Source organism: Rousettus aegyptiacus, unplaced genomic scaffold (genome assembly GCF_014176215.1).
Source record: "Rousettus aegyptiacus isolate mRouAeg1 unplaced genomic scaffold, mRouAeg1.p scaffold_m13_p_7, whole genome shotgun sequence".
NCBI lineage: Eukaryota > Metazoa > Chordata > Mammalia > Chiroptera > Pteropodidae > Rousettus > Rousettus aegyptiacus.
This window is the reverse complement of record NW_023416310.1, coordinates 22,926,552-22,951,518: the sequence shown is the minus strand read 5'-3', so window position 1 is coordinate 22,951,518 and position 24,967 is coordinate 22,926,552. Positions and strand designations below refer to the sequence as shown.

Sequence of the window (24,967 nt, the reverse complement as noted above, 5' to 3'; positions counted from 1 at the left end):
TGAGAAAGTTGGTGTTTTTTTCCTTAGTAATGAGGGCATGTTTTTTGGTGGAAGAAATGGAAAGAACTGTTGTAAGAATGTGGTGGTATTTCAAGTCTTCACTAGATGATAATTTCTATAAGGGCAAACTTCATATCTGTCTTCTTTACCGTAAGGTTTCCAATGCCTGATACATTGCTTGGCACCTAGTAGACACCCAGTAAATATTTATTGGATAAATCAAATTAATGAGGAAGATGTGAGACTAAAAAGATATCTTAGAGATATCTTAGAAATGGGTTGGTTTAAACCATGACACTTTTTTGCTAATAAATAACTAACATTTATTCATACTTACTTCGTACCAGGTCCTGATCTAGGCGCTTTACATTTGTTGACTCATTTAACCCTCACATTATTGTTCCTATTTTTTAAAATAAGAAATAAAAGTAGTGAAGTTTCAGTAACTTGCCCTAATTAGTGGCAAGCTGAGATTCGAACTCGGGCAGTGTAGCTCAAGAACCTGCTCTTTCACCACTCTCAGAAGTTAGCAGTGCTGTGAAAACTGTTATCGGGTTTAGAAGGATGTTTATTAAAAAAAAAAAAAAATAGTGTATAGGTTTTCTAGAACTAATAAGTAAGCCATTTAATAAGTAAGCTAAGTGATTTTTATTAACATTTAATGAGTACTAAATTAACCTCATTGGTGAGTAAGGTACAAATGATTCTTCAAAACCAGTATATTTGCTCAAATTGGACATCTTTTGTGGAGGAATAGATGCATAATAAACAACCCAAAAGATAAACCAGCAAAGAAACTCCTTTCTGAAGAGTATAATGTGATCAGTTTAATTAAAAAACTGTCCTTTACACTTTGACATATAATAAAGACAGGCATCTCAGGTGACTAATGGGGAAAGCGAAGATATGCCTGGCCATTTATCAGACTGAAATAACAGACACAGATAAAGCCTCAAACAATATTTCTCCCAAGAATGGTGCAACTGTGAAGTAAGTGTCCTAACCGATCCTGTCTTTGGCTATGGCTTGCTTACTCACTGAGAAACTTTGTTCTTGAAAATCATAGACTATCAGAAACTTGATTGTGTGTAATTATATGAGCAAGAATAAAACATTCCACCCTTGCTTAGAGAATCTTAAGTTCTTTTTGTCATAAAGAAGCAGTCTTGATTTACAGCTGAGATGTACAGCTCGGAGAAGGGGTTTGTGGACACAGCATCCACATCTAAACTTTGTATTTCCTAAGGAAAGGGAACCTTGGGTTCACTTTGCAGTCCAGTCCTAAAATAGACCCCTTCGCACACAGTTCTGCTTTGCTCTAAGCCTACCTAAACACTGCTTCATTTAAACTTCACCTAAACTGCACTCTTCCCAACTTTTATAACTCATATTTTGCTTTGTTTTGTGAGTTGGTCTAAGTCTCTGGTCTGTGGTCTCCCTTATTACAGTGGATCAATAAACCTGATTTTGTTCCCATGGTCTTTAGGCTGATTGGGCTAGCACACTGCCATCTCTTGAGACTTATTTTGAAGAAAATTAAAAAGAGGTCAAGGTGAAAGCTTGTGGCAGAGCTTGCTAGTGGAAGAGAACTCATATACTTTCAGACTTCACATTCAAGTTCTTATAAGGTGTATAGGGCTCTTGAATTTTTTTTTTCTTTTTGTGTTTTAAAGTCAGAATTTTAGAGCCATTAGGTACATTTTAGATGTCATCTATCTCGATGATTATCAGAGGTTTTACAACTTTCAGAACTTTTGTCATAGAAAATACCTGGTGGCAAGGAGTTACTGTGGGAATAATCTCTGAAGCCAACACTCACACCTCATATTGCAGAAAAGTAGGCGCAACATTTGTAATTTGCACAAAGTCACACATCTTATTTGTGGATCCGATTCCTCTGATTCTTGGCCCATTTTCTTTAGCTTTTCACCCTAAAAAAATAGTATTTAATTAAAGTTGTTAGTAATTACTCGTTTGTGGTAACTGTTTGCAGTACTACTTATTAAAGTAGAATATACAGATAACACTGATAGATTAGGTAGCAACTCATGGGAGAAACTCATTTCTTCTAAATGGGGAAATGCATTCCTTTTCAAACACAATGAAAAATACTGAGATTGATGACCAAGGATGTTTCCATGAGAGCAGCATTTATTAAAATATACAGCAAAATTTTGAAAAGTGAAAAGATACCCAGTAAGACCTCATTTCACTTTTTCATGGATCTCCAAAGTTATAGTTTACAAATATTTCACGTCAGCTTTTGACATTAGTTTTTTCCATCCTGAGAGGCAGAAGTGTTTTCTCCCCCTTCATTTTCATCATAGAGTGGCAAGACACCAGGGAAATTATTTATCTGGCTCCTTTTCACATCTCCCTGGAGTACTTTAGTAGATCCCTTACGACCAGTTGTTTATTCAGTGCTGCTCTGTGTTTATTGCCATCATGAAGAGAGTTGTTTTTAGATCATTTATGGTAATTACTTTTCAAGATTGATCATGGATTGCTTAGATATGTTTTAATATATTAGAGAAGAGCCATATTATGGTCTAGAGGCTGATTATACTGGACAAATGAGAAATTTGCACATTTAAAAGGTAGTAATGCTCAAAAATAAAAAAACAAATAACAAAGGACTTTTTAGTATATCTCATTACCAACCTTTTGTGTCTGTTTAATAATTTAGTTTTATGAATATGAATATTTAGCACTCAATTTAGTTAGAATACAAGATACAAGACATAGTTCCTGCCTTCAAGGAGCTTGTTACCTAATTTGTAAGCTAACTAGAGTATATGTAAGTAGCAGCCTAACTACGAGGATTCACCCTTGAGCTGTGTGTGTGTGTGTGTGTGTGTGTGTGTGTGTGTGTGTGAGAGAGAGAGAGAGAGAGAGAGAGAGAGAGAGAGAGAGAGAGAGAATGAGAATTGTACTAGCAATAAGGAATGGTGGTGGCTTTGAATAGAAAAACAACAACCAACAACTCTCAGGTCATTGACTAGCTAACTATGACGGTTTACTCTGGAATACTCTGGGTAGGGACTATCTAGCCAAGGTGCCCTGTGGAAGGACACTAATAGGACAGAGTAGCTAATACATCCTCCTTTATTTGATGGGTTCCTTAGAGGTGAGGTTTCATTTGGTGTAATTAAGAAAAGAGCAGTTCATTTGAGTCTTTAAGGCTGACTAGCATTTTGTAAGCAGTGTAGGAGAATGGAGGGTATTTCATATGAGGATAGTGTGAAAGCAGAGGTGGTATCGACACACTGTACGTGTTTGGGAAATAGTTTCATTTGACCAGAGTGATATGCTGTGTTTGGGCATAGTGGAAAGTAAAATTGTTTGTGGAGAACTATAAATGCTAGTCCAGAGATTAGACTTTACCCTATGGACAATGGTACTTTATTTTTACAGGCTAGTAACATAGGCTATGGTTCTTCTTGGGAAGCACAATAAAGATAGAAAAATTTTTACCCATTATATTCTTCACTTGGTTTAAAATCTATACTGTGCATTATGTTTTCTATTTCTTACTCTAGAAACATTTTTCAAGCCTTTTTCAAGCCTACTACAGACCTACATTACATAAAGAAATTCTCTAAGCATGCTGCCATAATCTTTAACAGAATAGGAGGGATATAATCCAGAGGATTTGGGAATTCACTTCTGAGTTACGGGTACCTATCTCATTTTGGATCTTTCATCAGAGCTACGTTAGTAAACCTAGCTCTCAACAGAAGAGCTGGATTTAGATTAGAGAAAGGAAGACTTAGCAGATTAGTCAGGAACTCACGTTAAGCTATTCTTCCCTCACTACCCTGATGCCATCATTTCGCATAGGAAAATATTTTCTCCAATATACCTTTAAAATGAGGAGGTAGGATTTAGTTCTTTATAAGTGAAAAAATTTTTACTCTTTTTATGAATAAAGCGCATACACACACACACGTGTATACACACACACATACGGTATATAAAGAAATATACAGAACATCTGCGGCATTAAAATTTCATGTGGAGAGGCCATTAGGAAAACAAGGTTGAGTAGCATTGAATTAGAGTAGTTGTTTGGGGAATGGGGAATCATGTTTTCTTTTTCTTTTTCTTTTTTTTTCATGTTTTTTTTTTTTTTAAACCAAAAACTAAACCTAATCATCTAATAAACTGTTTTGGTATAACAATCAGAATATTTTAATCTTTTACTGTTTAGTTTCAGGAAGGGAATTTCTTCTTGATCCTGTTGAACCCAAGTTCAAAGTTGATTCATAACAATTTATGCAAATGTAAGTGATACTTATCTTAAGCATTGATAATCATGAACTCTTACTTAAAGGTGGCCAAAGAAATAGGCTATACATTACTTTCATCAAATATTTGAAGTCATTTTTTATTCTCAGTACTTAAAAATAATACTGCTATTATAATTTTTTTTCAATTTTATTGAAATATCTAGAAGTCATGATTATTGGATATTTCCTTTATATTTCTTTCTGTGTGGTATTTAATTATGGTTTGAGTATTTTTCTAAAAACTAAAAATTGAGCACTGGTTCTATGGTTTTACAAAAAGCATTTTATAATTATATATTATAATTACTTGAGGCCAATTTTTTATCGTTTTAAAATCAGCCATTGGATTCCATGGTATGCTGATGGTTAAGGAAGTAATTGGATTTTAGTATTTCCTGGTACTCTCGTAGGTTGAAACTGTATTTGACTACTTATTTAAAAGAACCACAGCTTTGGAAAATGAGCTATAGATTACTGAAATACCATTAATTCCATTTATTGTTTCTATAATATGACATAGAGTTTGTCATTTGCATATTTCGAATGGTATATATCATAAGGTAAATTAAAACTAGCCTTATAATTAAAATACTTCTGCACATAGCATAGATGACATCCCCACTTCTGTATTTAAAAAGAATCAAAGCAGGAAGATTTTCGAGTGAAGTGCCCATAACATGGGCATGAGAAATACTTGTTTCCCTTAGTCTAAGTTTAAAATTTTTTTCTGTGGCCATGGGACATTGTGTGTATGTGTGGAGGGTGGGAGGTGGTGGTGGTAAAAAGCACGTAACATTAGATTTACCATCTTAACAAATTTTTAAATGCATCATACAGTATTAGTATTGCTCACTATTAAGCATAATGAGCTGCAGCTCCCTGTCTCTCCTCACTCCTAGCTCCTGGCAGCCACCATTCTGCTCTCTGTTTCTGTGAATTTGACTACTTTAGGTAACTCACATAAGTGGAATCTTGCAGTATTTGTCCTTCTGGGACTGCTTATTTTATTTAACATAATGTCCTCAAGGTTCATCCATGTTGCTGCATATGATAGGATATCTCTTTTTTATAATTGAATGATATTACATATGTATATACAATGGAATATACATCAGTGGACTTTTAGGTTGATGCCGCCTCTTCGTTGTTGTGAATAATGCAGTGAACATGGGAGTGCAGACATCTCTTTGAAATCTTGATTTCACTTCTTTTGGGTTAGTACCTAGAAGTGGGATTGCTGGAACATATGGTCGTTTTATTTTTAATATTTTGAGGAATCACCATTCCGTTTTCCATAGTGGCTACACCATTTTACATTACCACCAACAGTGTACAAGTGTTTTAGTTTTTCCACATCCTTGTCAGCACTTGTTATTTTCTGTTTTCTTGCTAATGGCCATCCTAACAGGTGTGAGTTAATATCTCATGTGGTTTTTTACTTGCATTTTCCTGGTGATTAGTGCCAGTGAACATCTTTTCATATAGCCATGTGCCATTCGTATGTCTTCTTTGGATAAATGTCTGTCAAGTCCTTTGCCCATTTTTTTGATTAGGATTTTATTTTGTTTGGTTTCATTTTTTTTCCTTTGAGTTATAGGAGTTACTTATATATTTTGAATATTAAACCAAATCTCTTCCTTTTTCAGTTACCTTTAAAATCTGAGTTGTGAATTATTTCTTTGGATTTTTTTCCCTCACAAAAATGTTGAATTTATTTGTCTGCTGTCGTAATCACATAGAGATGAATTACTAGGAAAAAGGACTTTGTAGCGACATTTCATGAGAAAGAGGTAGCTGAAACTTAAAGTAACTAATAGGTTTCACTAGAAAGCATAGGAGTAGCAAATAAGCCATTAATTGTATAAAGCATGCTAACAACTGGGTGAAGTTAAACCAAACCAGATATTTCTGATTTAGAGTCATTATGGAGAAGAATTATGAGGTATCATAGATTTGTTAAGGCATCAGTTTCATTAATCACATATTAAGTGCTAGGGATACAAAGACGATTAAGGCATAATCCATTACTAAAGAAACTAGTATTCTAGTGAGGACATAGATATATAGACATTGGTGCAGTACCATAGGGCAGCAATATGTACAAAGATCACTGTAGAAGTTGTGATGCTTACAGTTGTAGCAAACCACAACTCAAGGAGGCTTAAACGATACTGGGAATTTATTAGTTATATATAGGTATATCTGAAAATTACATAGGCAGGTGAGGCTTGCTATATGTAGTAGCTCAATTGCATTATCACTTGCCTTTCTCCTCCCATTTTCTTGTTTCTCTTCAGTATTTTCTGCAGGTCAACTTTATTTTAAAGCAGGTTTCCTTTGAGGTCGTGAGATGGCAACTAAACTGTTAGAGGGTACCCTCAGGAAGAGCTGCTGTCTGACCATCAGACTAAATAAAGTCTTATGGTTCACTCTGACTAGATCAACTTTGATTTCTTGTAACCCTTTCACCAGATTAGGGGAAAGTATAATTGAGAGGCAGATGAAAAAGCAAAGTTTGGAACTTTCAAAATATTGAGTATATATCCTTGAAAATTGGTATTAGTCTCATATGACTTTATTATTTTTAGCTTGGATTTTCCTTAAGGTACTGAAAATTAGGAATTCTTAGTGGTGGGAAGTAAACTCAGAAGAAGATCCTTATTCAGTGATTTTCTTCTGAAATTTTGGAGACGTAAAAATTTTCCATTCTCTCTTTGGAGATCTTTGGTCTTGTACTCGCTGCATCGCAGAAATTAAGAACCTGACAACCCTCTATTATCCATTACTTCTTCCCTTGTAACTGGGCAGTACGGTGGGTTTTGATCCTGGGTTCAAATGGTTCATGGTTGGGCTGCTTCAAGACTCAGTTACATTTACAATAGGCAGATATTAAAGCCAGAAATGTTAGGGCTTGTCCTAAAAACTCCATGCTTATGATTTGAGTAGTATTTTGGAAGACTTATATTTTTTACTTTGCCTCTAAGATATATTTAATCAGACTATTCAGAGCATATACTATTTTAAAAACTGGATTAGCGTTACAAAGCTACTTTGTTTTCCTTCTGTATCATCTCTGGTTCACCACACTTGCATCCACACCAGTTCTGTTTCTCCCATTGATAAGTATTCATTCAGGAGCCACAGCATGTGGCCCTACTATAGGATTGCCAGATCTTATTTTAAAGAATGGGCAGGGAGAGAGTAGAAGAGAGATTATTTGCTAATACTCTGGCCAGGCTCAAATACAGTCCCATTCTGTATCTCAACGAACTTGTAATAAAGCATCCAAATACAGGATAAGCCTGTGTTCATGGGCCATCTGATAATTCAGCACTGCTAAAGTATAGGCCTGTTGGCTCTACATAGAACCTGAGGAGGTACATTTGACACTCTCGATATATTAGGATTTCTGTCCTAACTTCAAAAAGAATTACTTCTTCGTGCTAAAATTATATCAAATATTATTCGGTAAAAAAGAAAAGAGTGATGTATATTTTCTGGTGAATTATCGGGTGCTTATTTCTAAGGTATAATAGTAAAAGTAGCAAGTGCTTATTATGTAGCCCTTACTATTATGCCTTGGACATAATTGGATAATTCAATGGAAAAAAATATATACGTCACTCTTTCCTTTTTTACCAAATAACATTTGTGATATAATTTTAGCACAAAGAAGTAATTCTTTTTGAAGTTAGGGCAGAAACTCTTATGCACCAAGAGTGTCAAATGTATCTCCACAGGCTCTATGTAAAGCCAACAGACTTACCTACACTCTAGCAGTGCTGAGTTACCAGATGGCCCACAAACAGGCATTGTTCTAAACATTTTACATACATAAGCTACTTTAACTCTTCCAACAGCCCTAAGCGACAGATTATTATTTTTATTCCCATTTTACAGTGGAAGCAGTTAGCACAGACAGGTCAAGTAACTTGCCCAAGTTCACACAGCTTGGTAATGAATAGAGTTGAGATTCGAATCCAGATAGTCTGGGGCCAGAGTTTTTGCTTTTTGTTAACTGTATTTTACTTTCTGTCAAGGGAGTACTGAAGTTGTCATTAAAAGTAACATCAATAACATTTATTATGTTTTGAAATAAATGGACATTTTGAATTTTATCTTACCTATTAAATATTCAACATGCTTGTTTTTTATTCTAGGAGAAGACTTTGCAGTTGTGCAGCAAGAAATTATTATGATGAAAGACTGTAAACACCCAAATATAGTCGCTTATTTTGGAAGCTATCTCAGGTACATTGTTTGTCTCCCTTTTGAAAAGGGAGACATGATTCTATCACCTAATACATTTAACAAAATAAAGTTAGCTCTAATTCACGTTTTATAGTTTTCCTCATGCTTTAAAGATATTTTCATATGAATGGAATTTTTATTTATGCCCTGTTTATGTTCTGTAACTAGTATCATAGTCTCTGATTTGTCTGTTATTCTCTTGGGAATTCTGGATGTGGTTTCAGTAAGGAAGCTGACAAGTAAAAACTTGACTTTTATAGTTAGTCTTCCTGTGATAGACTAGAGATCTAACTATGCCCTTCTGCTGCCCCTTTCTTTTAGACTTGGGTGAATTTAGAAAGTCAGGAGCATCTCTTCCTGTTGTGATTTTATTAGAAATTTTTTTTCCTTTTTTGCTTCTAGCCTCAGTATTGCATCATCTTTTCCCTTCTTTTTGTCCAAAGGACCAGGAACTATAATTATTTCACTGACTTCCTATTTTTCTTTGTCCTTAAGTGAACTTAGAAAGACCGAATTTGCCGCCTCTTGTTTTGGTTTGGCAGGACCAGGCCAGGTTCCTCAGGTCATTTTCCATAGGGGAAGACCTCAGTGTAAAATCTTTTATTTTTTCCCATTCATGTCAGTATGCAACTGTGAGTTGAATACTGAGAGAATGCTTTGTTAAGTATTAAAAAAACTTTTCAGTTTTGTTCTGATATACTATAAGATATGTAAGGACGTAACTTACTGCAGCTCCTATTCTCATATGATCCAGGTACAAAATACTTTAACTCTTCTGATGTGGACATGGTATATGGAAAAGACTAGGTAATTCTGCCCTTTCTTCTTTCCAGCTTGTGAAAAGCCAACCAGATCATCTGTTGATTCTAGCCACTCTTAGACAGCTTTAATTGCCCCACCATCATTAAAGTAAAAGGGTGGGGTCATTGGAGACTGTAGTTCACATAGGGATAGGTACTCCCCCCAGTTTATTAAACATTCTAAATGGGTTCTTTAGCAACCAATTCCCAACTAGTTTAATGGTGAATGGTTCAAACAATAACCTGACAGTTTCTACGTCAAGTTTTATTTTACGGAACAAACCCAGCACAGACAGTTATTGTATTGGCTCAAAGAAACAATCTCTTAAAACCAGTTAAGTTTGTGATACAAATAATTGATTGCTTCTAATATATTAAAAATAATCACTTTGAAACGATCTGTTTTACTGTTACTGGTTCTAACAGAATGACCTGCTTAGACTCAATTGGGAGAAGCTTTACAAAAACTATTTTTCCCTAAGAGTGAATGAGTCTTTTCAAGAGTTTTTGTGTTTTCCCCAGAGATATTGATCTGAGATTTTTCTTAATCATAGTCTCAGTCTTCTAGAACTGGGGAGCAATCCAAAGCCTAACCTATTACTCTAGGATAGACTCATCCATTAAATGCTATGGTGAGATGAGTATGTCATTTTTGCCATAGAGACAATGGCGCACTTGGTATTTAAGAGCTTGAATCCTGACACCATTACTTTTAATTTTGTGACCTATGTCAAATTACTTAACCACTCTGTGCCTCCATTTCCTCATCTATAAAATGGGGATGATGATAGTAGCTACATGATGGGGGTAGCTATGAGGATAATGGGTAAATACATGTAAAGTGCTAAGAACAGTGCTTGGAACATAATAGCTTCAATAAATGTTAACTACTGTTACTACTACTACTTAGTATTTTTTAAGTATCATTTTTAAGTGTCTCATTTGATCTTTTCAACATTATTAAGCATTTACTCTTTTAAAAACCGTGATAACTATGATAGCTGTTATTTCCATTTTACAAATAACATGCTTGAGGAGTTTAGCATAAAGTATTTAGTTTACAGTCCCATTTCAGATTATTGACAGTGTAGAGTCCTTGTTCTTCCTGTGATATTGTACTTTTAAACCACATCTCTTTTGTTTTAGCTTTACTATTTCATTAGCAAAAGAGCCAACCAAATAAATTATTAACACCCCCCCCCCCCCCAAAAAAAAGCACTAAAACTGTACATTTGACTTCCTGGGCTACTTAAGGCACGAACCTTCTCATACAGGTTAGGTAAAACCTGTATGACCTTATTAGCCACCGAAATGCAGAATTCCTTTGGGTTGTATTTATTTTTGTGGATAAGTCTTGGCAAAGACTTTAGTAACATACCCATTAACCTTCACTTCTAGATATGCTGCGTTAGAGAGCTGATTCGAGGTTATGATTTTTAAAATATGTACTTTTTGTACAGGAAATGTGTATTCTGACTATATTTTTAATATCTTTTTTTAAAGTAAACTTTTTAAATAGAAGCATAGTGTACATATAGAAAATTGTACAAATTTATGTATTGTGTATAGTCTGATAAATTTTTTTTTAAAGGTACTTTTAATCCAAATAGAATACAAAGAGCAAAATTGCCCTGAAACCAAAGTAAAAGAGACAAAATTAAGGTCATTTTCAGTAGCTATGTTCATTTGGTATTGTGTGATGTAAAATAGAAAAATATAGGTTTAAATAGATGATTTTATTCTGTAACTGGTATAACTGAAGAAAGTGATATGAAAGCAAATGGCAGTATAATATAGAATAGCAATTAATTCTCCCTTTCCTACCTCTTTTCTTCTATAGAGAGTCTTTCCTTATTCCCTAAAGTCCAGACCAAACCACATTTGGAGTATAGAATACTAATGATTAGATTTGTAGGGCGTTAGAGCTGAAAAGGACTAAGAGATCTTGTTACATAGCCCACTCTTTTTCACAGATGAGAAAATGGAGTGCTGGATAAATGATTTCTTCAGGTTATCAAACCACTCATTGTTGGCCCTGGGATATAAACCTGACTCTCCAGATACCTAAGTCAGCTGTCTTTTTGGTGTACTATATTGAATCTTTACCCCAGAAGGCCAGATTTAGTCTCAAAGGGAACATAGTTTCTTGGATTCTTTCTCAATACTGAATACTTTTGCAAAAGGCAAGGAATTTATTTGTTTGAACTTAGTACAAATTCTCTAAAATATATACTGTTCCTAGTCACTTTCTTCCTTCTATCTTGTTGCCATTGTAGCCTATTGTAACAAATTTTGACAAAAAATTGTAGAAATTGTGCTAGTCTGATTTGACTACTGAAATCAGACTTGTTCTATGAATTTACTGAATAGATGACCAGAATATAATTAAACTTAAGAGCCTATTTTATAAAAGGTCGGTTATGCTCACTTCTCCAAGAAATACTGAGACTGAGCTCCTGTAAAACAGTACCTAGCATTCTTAACAGGGCCTTCCTTACTCTACTCTTCGGTATCATTAAAAGTCTATGTTTATTAAGGGCCTAATTACATGTCCTGTACAACCAATGTAGGGCATTTTAGAGCCGCTGATTCTTGGTGATCTTGCCAACATTGTATTTTTTACTTATTGTTATATTTGGGCAAAACATTTAAACAGTTGCTTAGTTCAATCAGTTTTAAGTCTGTGTACAAAGTGTGAGAAAATTTAAAAGTGTGTTTAGAAATTGTAAGATTTCAATTCAGTGAAATAGTCGTTAGGATATTAGTTCTGTATGCTCTAGTAAACATCAAACTAGAAGATGAAAATAAGGAACTTTTCCCCCATACTTATTTTTCTTTTCCTCATAGGACAGAAATGTAATTTTACAGTATAAGAAAAAAGAAATCTAAGGATTTGTGTAGTTAGGAAATTAATAGAGATGCATTGAATATTTACTTCAATGGGTAATTTTATTTTAATTCAGATACCTAAGGGCAAAGATTTTATAATTTATTGGCCGGCATAAAATAGGCCAATTGACTCAGGTCCTTCCCTGTTAGGCAGATGGCTTAGTGAATGACCAAAAGCAAGTGCAGATTTATCATCGCAAGAGAGATATTTGAGGAATAGATGAAAGTCTTTTTTTCTTAATAAACTCTGAAGATTCAAGTTTTTTTGATAATACCAGACTTAACTAAATATAATATTATAGAGATTAAGTATTTTAGACATCTTAAAAGGTATTTATATATATATATACACACACACACATACACACGTATATATATATATACACATGTATATATATATATAATTCTAATTTTTGAACAGTCATGTAGAATGAATAGAAAAGTATGTTTTTAAGCAAGGTGGGAAAAGAGGAAGGATTAGCTTCAAGTAGAAGATGATGTAATATTAAAATATATAAGAAAGCAGAAAACATGTTTTCTACATCCATTTTTTTCTACCAAGGAGAATGTTTTCAAACTGTAAAGGATAGGAAACGCATTATTCACAAATATTATCTTAAAGTACAAGATAGGTGAGTAGATAATTAAAGAGTAGCTAGACACTTTTAAGTGAATCTAAGCTTTTAGGTTTATATAAATTATATCTCATTATACCGAAAATTTGGCAAATGTCATTGTCATTCACTATCAGTGAGTGCCTTTTGACAAATGGAAAGGTGTCGAAAGATTAGTTATCAGCAATGACCAATTTGCGAAAGAAAACAAAACACGATTTCTAGAAAATACAGACTATTACATTTGATGTCAGTCATCAATTCCCAGCAAACATCTAGGATAAATTATTAATCAGATAATTAGTGAGCACTTATATGTAAGAAGTGGTGATTAGCGTGACTGTGGTAAGAAGTCATGTCATCAATCTCATCTCCTGTTTTTTTTTCTTAAGTAAAAAGTCAATTTTATTTATTTATACCTTCACACAAATACTCTGCAAGATTAATTATAACAAAAGAAGTGGAAAACAGCTTACATTTATTATGCTATATTCCAAGTACTTTACTAAACAGTTTATGTTATTTTATCCCAAGCAGACCCTAAAACATCCATTCAGTTTTTGTAAGATATGAGAAGTCCTCGCCGTCTGTATGATTAAACACGTGGGACAAGCGTTTTACATGAAAGATTCATGTACAACAAATATGAAAATATTTTAGAGTAGTGTTTCTCAGTGAATTCCTACTTTAACTTCAAGACCCAACTCAAATGTTATCTCCTCTCTAAAATCTTCCCTTGATTTTTCTAGGTATTATTACTTCTAGGTTCTCACCAAATGATATACACGCTTGGACTATGTAATAATCAAATTATAATCTAATCCAGAGGTCAGTCCTGTAAGGACCGTGTAGTAAATATTTTAGGTTTTGTGAGCTTTGTGGGTTTATCTCTGTCACAACTACTAAATCCTGCTGTTTTAATACAAAAGCAGCCACAGATAATTCATAAATGAATGCGACTGCATTCCCATAAAACTTTATATAGACACTAAAATTGGAATTTTGTATAATTACCACTTACCAAGAAATATTCTTTTGATTCCTCCCATTTAAAAATATTTTTAGTTTCTGGACTGTATGAAATCAGTCAGTAAGGCTAGATTTGGCCCACTGGCCGTGGTTTGCTGACCTTTTATCTAATCAGTTTGTCTATTCTTTAAGTCACTCATGCATTCATTCACTTATGGAACAAATCTTTGCTGGATATTCTGTGCACTGTAGATGCAGTGCTGACAGAGACAAACATTATTAAGGCAGTCTCTCTTCTGCATTAGACTGAGTTTTCTGGGTTCAGTTTTGAGATGAAGTAAAGAATGATCGAACAAAGGAATGAACAAAGGAATGAACAAAGGAATAATCTATTAAATCTTTGCTAATTATATTTCCTATGACTACCTCACAATGTGAGTGTGAAAGAAATGCTGTCTTAAAGACAAGTGAGTGATAAATTTTAACATTATTTTGTAAAGATCTTTGTTGAATCTAGATATGAAGATAAAGTTTACATTTGTGTTATTGATGAGAGTGCTTTCCAAGGGTAGACTTTCAGATATATTACCATTTTATGATGAATCTTCTACATAATTTTTGGTATGAGCCTCCTAATTAACATTTAATTTTTATAATTCTGTCATGGGGATAGATGGTAAATTGGGGATGGGGAAATTTTTAACAGAAGGGAAATTATCTCATTTAGATATGCCTGATATCTTTATAACCTACAACTGGTAATTTTTAAGGATTAAAATCTTGGATTGAGTTATAGTAACACATTATAATAAGTAATTCATTTACTCATAGAGATTAGCTTTTTCTTAGCATATCACATTTATGTGGCTTTTCAAGGTTATGGCATGCAACTTTAAAATACTTGTTACTTCAGTTTTTATCAAGAAAATGTGTTATATGTTTATTTTCTCTTTATAGGCGAGATAAACTTTGGATTTGCATGGAGTTTTGTGGAGGTGGTTCTTTACAAGATATTTATCATGGTAAGACCAAAGTCTAATAGAGTTTAATAAAATAGTTATTTACTATATTAAAACATTAATGTTGTTTTGAGGAAAGTATAGTATGTTTTATCATTATGTTATTTGGTTATGTAAAGATATTTCAGATATATATGGGTAAAAGGAGAATTTCCTTTAAAAGTTGGAAAATTATATGCAGTTGAATTATTGCTAATTCTAATGAAGTCATTATGTATAGTTTATTTGAAATTTCAAACTCAGAGTTGTAGAAGACATGCAAAGCTTTGATGGATAACACTAGCTAAAAGACTATCCAGTTGATAAATGAGTAGTGTTAATAAAAAGATAATGGATTTTGCTCTCATATATTTAAGAAGCATCAATTCAATGTTTACTGTCTTAGATGCTAGATTCTGGGGAATTAAAAAATTATTAAAACATTTTTCATTGGGATTTCAATGGAGAAGTATATAAAAGAGACTTATAAAGGAAAATAAACAATTTTACTGTCCTTTTTTTCTGTTTTGGTTCTGTTAATAGATTCCTTTCACAAACTGCAGTGTAGGTTTATTCTTTTACTTGGAGGTTTGCTTTTCTGTTAATGTAAAATAAAATTATATCTTAATAGTTCATGATGTCCAATTCCAAATATTTTGCAAAATCTTCTCATTTTTTTATATAGAACTAGTTTGAGGCCTCTTAAGTAATTTTAAGGGATAATTGTAGTAAAGCTGATGTTAAAAGGCTATTTGGATAGGAATTTTACTGTTTGCATTTTACTCCACTACTCTTGGTATAGGTCACTGTCTAGCAAAAGATTTCATCATTGGAATTTAATTTGTAGAATAGTCTCTCCTACCTAACATATTTTGTTTATTTTTGATTTAATAGTGAAAAAGAGAATACTATTTAAATGTTTTCCATAGTGGATAGGTGCACACAGAGAAATATTTTCAACTACTGTATGGTTATGTTATACGTATTGATGTGGAAAGGTGTCCATGATAAGTGAAAAGGGTAGGTTTCAGAATCGTATGTGTAATATAATTCCGTTCATGTTTTTATGTGTGATGTATACATATATAAGATATCTCTGCATAAAATTGTCTGATAATCTGTAGGTCAAATTATTGAGAATGCTTATTATTAATAGTTTGATTTAGGAAGAGGCATTTACTTTCCAAACTTCTTTATTGATTGGAATTTTTCATATTGAACATATATTTTATCCCTTAAAGCTAATGATTTTAGGGGAAAATATCGACTTTAAATTAGCTGTAATACACACATCAGTTTTTTTTTTCAACACATCACATTTTAAAAAGCTTTAATAAAAACTGGCTAACCCTCTTGACTATGCTTTCTTTCTTTTAACATTTGAGAAATAATATTGATCAATGAGGTATAAAAATGAAAAAATAATTTCAGGGACTATTTCAATCTTTTATTCATTTCATAAACATTTATTGTGCAGCTTTCCATGCCAGGCACTGTTCTAAGCACTGGAGATGTAGTAATGAGACAATCAGATTTTTAAAAATGGGTCCTCATGGAGCTTACATTTTAGAATTGTTTAGGTATGTTCAACCTATTGCTTAGTGGAACTTGTAAAACATTGTCACTTTTGAAAAACATGCTTTGACTAATTTTATTAATATTAATTTTCTCCTCACAGTAACAGGACCTCTGTCAGAACTACAAATTGCGTATGTTAGCAGAGAAACACTACAGGTAAATCTAAAGCCAATTTAAAAGGACATTCTTTATTACAGTGAATGTTTAATTATTGTGTATTACTTTTTTTAATTTTTAATTTTTTTGGTATGCAGCTGGGTTTTTTTGTGTGTGTGTGTATATTACGTAGTAAGCAAGGATTAAATATTCTAGTTTACTAAACTCTTGAATATTGATAACATTTTTTAATTGTGTAATAAACTTAAATTATATCAGCACATAAGCACCTTAAAGCTTCAGTATGCTAATACAAACTCCTAAAAGTTTAAGTGCTGTGGATTTATTTTGTTTTTATTTTCCTCTTAATACCAAAGAAAGACTTGAGAATTAAGCATTTCTATGGTAATTGAAACTCATTGTGATATTAGTTGCACATATGCCTTTTAAGTTATTTCAAATTATTTGCAGAGTTTAGTGAAAATTATTTGTCTTAGGAAAATTAGTCTTTCCAATTGAGCTTTGCCTTTTTCATTTTCTTGATTCTTTTGTCTGTTAGGATATTTCAGTAAAATAAATTTTTTAAAAAATTTATTTAAATTAGTTTCAAGTATACAATACTTGGTTAGATATCTGTATAGTTCATAAAACAATTCTCCCTCCCAATTGCTCCCTCCTTCCCCCAGCTGTCCACCTAGCCATCATATTAATGCTAACTGCATTCCCTCTGCCGTGCTCCCCATCCCCGTGACCAACTATCAACTACTAATTTAATTTGTTCAGTAAGATAAATTTAATGATCGCCACAAAACTTTCTGTAATGAGTAAATTAAAAAGCTACTGTTTAATTTTTTTTTTTTTTAACTCTAGGGATTATACTATCTTCACAGTAAAGGAAAAATGCACAGAGATATAAAGGTACACATCATATATTTAGCCTAATATCCCTCTCTTAAATTTTAAATACTCTGATCAAACTATTGACCAAAATCGTCTTGATTGTTTTATTGGATGAATTTGTTATCTGAAATACGCCATTATGATAAAATTAAGTGATACTTTTAAGGGTTTTATTACTTTTTTCTAGCAACTTTATTGAGATACAATTTATATACCATAAAATCTACCCTTTTAAAGTGTACAATTGTGGATTAATGTTTTAATAACCCATTTTAGCATATGTGTAGTTACTTATTTATAAAATGCAAATTAGATTCATAGCTTTCATCAAGTTATGGTTTTTAGGACGTTTCATGCTTTGAATATTATTGTAAACTTTGGCAATCTTAAGGAATTATCATTAATAATGTATCCAAATGGATAAGTTAAACCTTAACATTTTCTGATGGTCTTTCATTGAACTGACAGAGAAGAAAAGGTGCAATGGGCGTGCTGGTTAGCTCTGTGGTAAACCACGTGCTGTGGCAGGACTCTGGAGCTATTTCTAGAAATAACTGCTATCCTCCCAACTTAGATATTTTCTCCTTTCATTAATTTTCCTTTCTCATTCACCTTTTCTCCTACTTCTCCCCTCCCCCCCACCATTTTATTTTCTCTTCAGAAGTAAAGGTTCTTAATTTTTTTTTTTTTTGATATCATGTTGTTCTTTGATTTTCTGATGAAAGCCATGGACTCTTTCCTCAGAAAATGTCCTTATGCACATGCCTTCAAACTTTGTATGAAATTTCAGTGGATTCTCAGATCACCAGCTGAGATCCTTTACTTTAAGTATTTTTCATAAACTACTTAAAACACATAAAGCAAAGAGCTTTGGAGTTCAAAGATAGGGGAAATCAGATGAATTTGAGTTAGTCAAAAAAGTTCTATGTCATTGGTACTTAGGTGATCTGGAAGAACAGACAGATTTTTGTCAGAAATAGAGGTCGCAATGCCTTCTAAGCAGAGGGAATAACGTGAGAAAGATGCAAATGCCAGAAAGTGTGGGATCATTTTAGAAAGGATAAAAGCATCATACTATTGAAAAGAAGAGAATGTTTGACCAGTAGGAGATGGAGTTGGCCAGGTGGTTAGTGCTCCATTATGCAAGGACTTGTGTGCCAGACTTCAGAGCTTGAGCCCAGTTGGGTAGATTCTCAGATCATGACTACAATTTCCACCCTTGTCTGAACTGCCCACCAGTGTGTTGTATCTCCTCTAGACTTTGGTAATAGCCTTCTAACTGGTCTTCCCATTCTTATCTTTTGAGCAGTTCTACAGCCACTTCTCCACCTTGCGATCAAAGCAATCTTTTACTGTCAAACCATGTCACCCATCATATTCTGTATAAAATCCAGATGTTCTACCATGGCCTGCAAGTTTGATCATGATCTGGCCCCTGCTCTTCACTCTGACCTCATCTCACACTCCTGCATTTACTCATTCTGTTCCAGCCACACTATATTTGCTGTTCTTGGAATATATTGAGCTCATTCTAGCCCCAGGGCTTTTTTTGCTGTTCCTTCTTACTAGAATATTCTTCTCCCAGATTATGACATGGCTTTGCATTTACTTCTTCCAGATCTCCGCTTAGATATCACAGCCTTAGAGAGGCCGTTTCTTTTTGCTTTATTTGTCTTCAGAGTACTTATCTCTATCTAGCTTTGAATCATTTGTTGGTTCATTCACGCATGTGTGTGCGTATGTGTGTGTTTTCGTTTTTAGATTTTCTTTCTTTATTTGGCTCTAAACTCTAGGAGAGCCGGAACTTGTTCATTGCTATAACCCGAAATCTTAAAATAGCAGCCGGTTGCTAGTTGTCAGGGAGAGAAGGATGTAGGTAGCTGATAGGAAGCATCGAAGGTCATAGGTGCAGATGATGTGATATAAGCTATAATTTAAGAAAATTAATCTGGAGCTAGGGAATGACTGAATTGAAGACTGACAGAAGTCTAGATAGCTAGGGCCTATATCAAATTAAAATCCAAGCTCTAGTCCCTTTTCTCTCCTTTTTCTCGTTTCTCCCATTATTCTGTAGAGCTGCAGTAATGTAAGGGCGTGCTGTCTTTGTTATTTTTTTCTCTGTTTTGGGTGGGAGGGGCTTTCCTGGTATTTTTTCCCCTAAGATTATAATTGCACAATTGATGGCTCCCTGAACTAAAGAGGCTACTTAATTTTGTTTGCTCATTTAAAAATTGTAGAAAAGTTAAAAATAAATAGAAAACCTTTGGAAAACAGTATTTCTACCTCCTTATTAAAGATAAAATAGTTATCTTTGAATTTAGGTCAAGAAGCAAAAGTGGCTAAAATGCGACAAGGTCCATTATAATGGAAAAAAACTCATTTTTTTCCTTTCTATTTAGAGAAAAACTCAGTTCTTCCCAACTGTGTGTTTCTTATGAGTTGTCTTTACTACTCAAACAGAACATTTTACTTCTTGACATTTCCAGTCACCAAATGTGTGGAGATTTTTCCCTACAACAAGCAATTCTCTCCGACACCAACTAGATATTTTACAGTTTAACTCAATTCTGACACTGTCTACCTGAAGATATCATCAAATCCCACGGATTAAAGGGCTCAGTCCCACAAGACTGTGCCGCCCCACCCTGCAAAACACATACACACACAAACTTTCAGATGCCAGTTGCAAGCTCCTGATCAGCTGGCTCTAGATTGGAGATTCCAGAGACCCCCTCCTTGGGTTTGATTAATTTGCTAGAGAGGCTCACAGAACCTAGGAAAGCACTTTAACTTAACATTTGCCAGTTTAGTAAAGGAGATGATAAAGCGTACAGCTGAACATCCAGATGGAAGAGACGCAAAGGGCAAGTTTGTGGGAGGAGTGCAGAGCACCCATGCCCTCTCTGGGGCACCACTCTCCCAGCACCTCCACCTGGGTTCACCAACTCAAAGCTCACCAAACCCCGTGCTATTGGAACTTTATGGAGACTTCCTCATATCGGCATGATCGATGATTAACTTCATTTTTAGCCCTTCTCACTTCAGAGAATGATGGAGAGGCTGAAAATTTTAGGCTTGGTCTTTTCAGTGACCAGCCCTCATCCAGAAGCCCACCTAGAGTTGCTTCATTAGAACAGAAGACATGTCTGTCTCCCAGGAATTTAAAAGGTTTCAGGAGTGCTGTGTCAAGAACTGGGGTCAAAGACCAAATATTAGAACAAAAGATGCTCCTAGTGCTCTTATCACTTAGGGAATTATAAAAGTTTCAGGAGCTCTGTGCCAGGAACCGGGGATACAGACCAATGTATATTTTCTGTTATCTCACAGTCATGCAGACAGGTGACGTTTTAATTCTGTAGGCCTGTGGCTAGTTGTTTATATCCTGAATAGGTCTAGACCCTGGGCAGACAAATTAAGGATAGACAGTCTCATATACTGAGCAGCAAGGTGTAGTCTCTATACCAGCACTTGTTCAGCTGATGAAGATTTAGAGATTTGTTTTTATTTTTGAACAGGAAATAGCAATCAAGTTTAAAATATAATACAAGGAATTGAAAATGCCAATGTAAGATAGCATTTAGTATAGTGACAGTGTTCGATCAGTAAGAAAATAGCATTTAGATGAAAACTAATAAATCACTTTCATAATAGCATTCATATTATGTTGATAGCAGCTTTTTGCAAGGCAAAGCATTTTATAAACAGATTGATTGCCTAAAAAGTGAACAGTAAACTTTTCTATGAATATAATGTTAAACATTTTAATAAGCTATACTTTAAATTTTAAGTATTTCTAGGTCTAAAGCTGCCACTTATTTTAAATATGTATATTACATGTGCTGTCTGATAAAATGTTTCCTACTTTAACTAAAATGTTCTTACTTTGAAGGGAGCTAACATTCTGTTGACGGATAATGGTCATGTGAAATTGGGTAAGTAAATTAAAATTTGTCATTTGTGCAAATTTATTTCCAAACTAGTAAGTTTATATTTTCCTCTGTAGGACTAGGTTTCCCATTGCCTAACAGCATCTTTGTATTTTTAGGTGGAAATCTCAGTGTGGGCTAAATGTAACCTCCTTCTATTTGTTTCCTCTTAAGTGGAGATTGAGTCTGCCCTTCACATATGACAGATTTGGTGTAACAATATAATGAAATAATAGCCTTTGAAAATTCTTTTACTTCTAACCTCAGGAATGTGACTTTTAATAAGAAATCTGTACAAAATTATATCATAACGAGAAAACAGGGTAAACAAAAGTCAAAAAATCAATAATGCCCCAAATCCTACATTTTTTATATAACCTTTGAAAATAAAATAACAGTATTACTTATATAAGAGTATAATTTAAATGCCGAATGTCACTTTATGTCAGATTGTAGCTTTCGGTTATCAAGTTATGATTAAAATAGATTTCAGAATCTTAAAAATTTACTTTGAAAGTTTAAAATTGGAAGCATGTACAGTATAGAAGTTTTATAAACCAAGTCATGTCTGGTAGTAAATGAAATATTTAATAACAAATATAAAACAGTATTTTGAACTATATATTACTATATGAAATAAAAATTCAAAAAATATCTTATAAAAGTGAATAAAACTATAGCCTACGATAGATTTAAAAGTATGTATCTAATTAACTTATAATAAAATTTTCATAAGCTGCCTCTAAATATGAGAAAATCAGTTATCTAACTATTGATGACTTAGTAAACGGTTCCTATCAGCAGCTTAATATTTTGTGTCAATATTATGTGCCTCCCTCAAAGACATTCTACATATATCTTAGTTGATAAGGATTTAGAATCTATCTTTAAAAAACTAGAAAATATTAGAACTTAACATACTTAAAGAAAAGTGACAAATCCTATGTAAAAGTTAATTTCCTTATAGTGATTAGTATTGGTATTGGAATGTATTGCTAAAGTATGGTTTGGGGGAATATTCTGTTTGGATATCTTGTATTTAATTAATTTTTACAGTTTTCAGTTACAGCTGACATTCAATATTAGTTTCAGGTGTACATTATAGTAGTTAGACATTTATATAACTTAGAAATTGATCCTCCTGATAAGTCCAGTACCCACCTGCTACCACGTATATTTATTATAATATTTATTAACTTTAATCCCTATTCTGTACTTTACATCCCCATTAATTGACAAATTATACTTCTTAATCTTTTCACCTTTTTTATCCAGCCCTCTAACTCCCCCTCCAATCTGGCAACCATCAGTTTATTCTCAGTATCTATGAGTTTGTTTCTGTTTTGATTGTTCATTTATTTTGTTTTTTAGATTCCATGCATTGGGGTGTCTTTTCAAGCTAGATAGCTTTACCAGTAGATTTATTGGTTTATTTCATGTCAATCATCATGGGTGTGAGAGGAAAGGAATATATTACTACTTAAGGTCCTTTCTAGTGTATTTTTTAAATTTCAGGTCCTGGGAATTTGAAATTTATTATTATTAAATCCAGCAGGTTAGATCCTCTCAGCTGTCTCTTCTCATTAAAATTATTTGGTCTTGACTTTTGCTGTCATTTGATATATGTGGAGATGTACTCTATTTGGCCATGGTGCATACACAGACTTCTTTATATTTTTTTATGCTAGTCTGTTAAAGTAAAAATTTTTAATATGATGTGTGAGAATATCTCAATTTCTGTGAAATTAGTTTAAATACAAATAATTAAACAATTCTTCTCATGTGTCCTTTAATAATTTTACCTTCAGTTTTCTAAATTTTTCTCATTTTCTTAATAGCTGACTTTGGAGTATCTGCACAGATAACAGCTACAATTGCCAAACGGAAGTCTTTCATTGGTACACCATATTGGTAATTGTATTTTAATTGATAATTTAACTATTTTTTTCTGTTATCGAATACAGCATTTACTAAAAAATAGACTGAATGGTCAAAAATTTTAGGATGAACAGACCAAAAAGATCATCTGTAGGTTAAGTAATTTAGGCATATAGTCTCTTAGCTGGATTACACAGCCAAAGAATATTCTGCCAAGTCAATTTCCAATGACAGGAAAAGGCTCTAAGGATTGATATGTCTTCAGGGAACCTCAATATAGTTTCAGCTTTACTAGAACCTGACTCTTTGCTTTTCTAGAAGAGCCTGACTCTCAGCTTTGCTAGGAGAACCTGCACATAGCATGTGTCTTCATAGGTATTTTTATATCTATCTACACCCATTTCCAGTCCATTTTTTGACTGATCTTTCAACATTACATTACCCCTTTCAATAGCAGTAACCCTTTTGCTCAAAAGTTTTTGACATACCTTGGTTGCATATAAGATACATGTTTCTTGGCATTTGGAATCTTCTATGGTCTGGCCTCTCTCTACTTCATTAATCTTAAATCCTCCTAGCTGCCTCCACAGACCATCCTTTCTAGCCATATTTGTCTGCTGTTTTCTGCTGTATTCTTTAACCATTCTATAAAAATTACTCTTTATTTGTTCAATAAATGTTTTTAACTACTTACTGTGTGTTAGATACGTTGTTAGTCATTGTAAAGATAGTGGTGGAAAGGTATAGAACTTTTTTGTTCACACCATTACGTTGAGTAACAGCACACTGGAAGTCTTAACATTCTTTCAGCTTAAGGCCAGCACTTCTCCAATGCCCTCCTAGACTGCCTCATCAGCCATGGGGTAGCAATAATCTGGATGACTTAGTCTCATATTTAGGATACAATATATATCATTTTTCTGATTTTTTAAATGTAAAACATTTTTAAAGTTAAACCGTGCTAAGGGGGCTTATAAAAATTCATCTAGTGTGTCTTCTGCTATCTCTAATATTATCTGTTATTATTTATAGTCTTTGTGCTCTGATAGGTGAAGAGTTTGCCTCTTTTCATTCATCATCCAAAATCTTATACTTTCAATGTACTTGCTGATCAGTTATTATACTATTGTTGCATTTGCTACCCTCAAAAAAATTTTTTTTCTATATTTAATAATTTCATTTTTAATTTACTTTTTTAAAAATCTCTGGCTAAGACTTCTCTACCTTTTCACATTTTGCAGTTCTGTAAGATGCCTGTATGTCATTTCCCACATCATAAAGCCTATCAAATTATCTGTCAATCTCGATATTAGTTTAGTTTTGTTTTTTTTTTTCTTATAACAGTCCTTGGTTGAGTCCTCTTCCTCTTCTCTTTTATTTCAATCTGAATTGTCTATTCTTTGGGTCTTTTGCATAGCATCTCCCTGAGAATTTTTCATCTTCTGCTTGGGAATTCATTTTCTGGAATCCAAGTCTTTCTCTTTCATGTATTACTCCCTCGTATATTTTGATAACTTCCTGATAAATTTGAGGAGTAAAGTTTTCAAGATTCTGCATGTCTATCCTCACATTTGATTGATAATTCGGATGAATGTAGAATTTTAGATTAGAATTTTTTTAAGTATTGCTCTTAGTCTTCTTTTCTCTGATGCTGATGGGAAGTGCAATGCCGTGAGGATGCATGGTCTTTGTATGTAACTGTCCCCAAGAGTCGTTTGTAGCGATTTCATAGTCCATGATAATGTGCCTCAGAATCTTTTTTTGGGGATAATTTTTACT

The 24,967-nt window shown here is 33.5% G+C and overlaps 1 protein-coding gene across 5 annotated transcripts in view; it reads left to right on the top strand.

Moving 5' to 3' along the window:
- MAP4K3 (mitogen-activated protein kinase kinase kinase kinase 3) overlaps positions 1-24,967 on the top strand; it is a 138,146-nt gene that overhangs the window by 53,431 nt on the left and 59,748 nt on the right. For all 5 annotated transcript variants that reach the window (XM_016142254.2, XM_016142252.2, XM_016142258.2 and 2 more), the window contains exons 3-8: positions 8,450-8,540; positions 14,770-14,834; positions 16,489-16,544; positions 17,355-17,402; positions 21,274-21,316; positions 23,149-23,221. In XM_016142254.2, the coding sequence (XP_015997740.1) occupies positions 8,450-8,540; positions 14,770-14,834; positions 16,489-16,544; positions 17,355-17,402; positions 21,274-21,316; positions 23,149-23,221 (376 nt within the window). The remainder of the gene's footprint in view (positions 1-8,449; positions 8,541-14,769; positions 14,835-16,488; positions 16,545-17,354; positions 17,403-21,273; positions 21,317-23,148; positions 23,222-24,967) is intronic.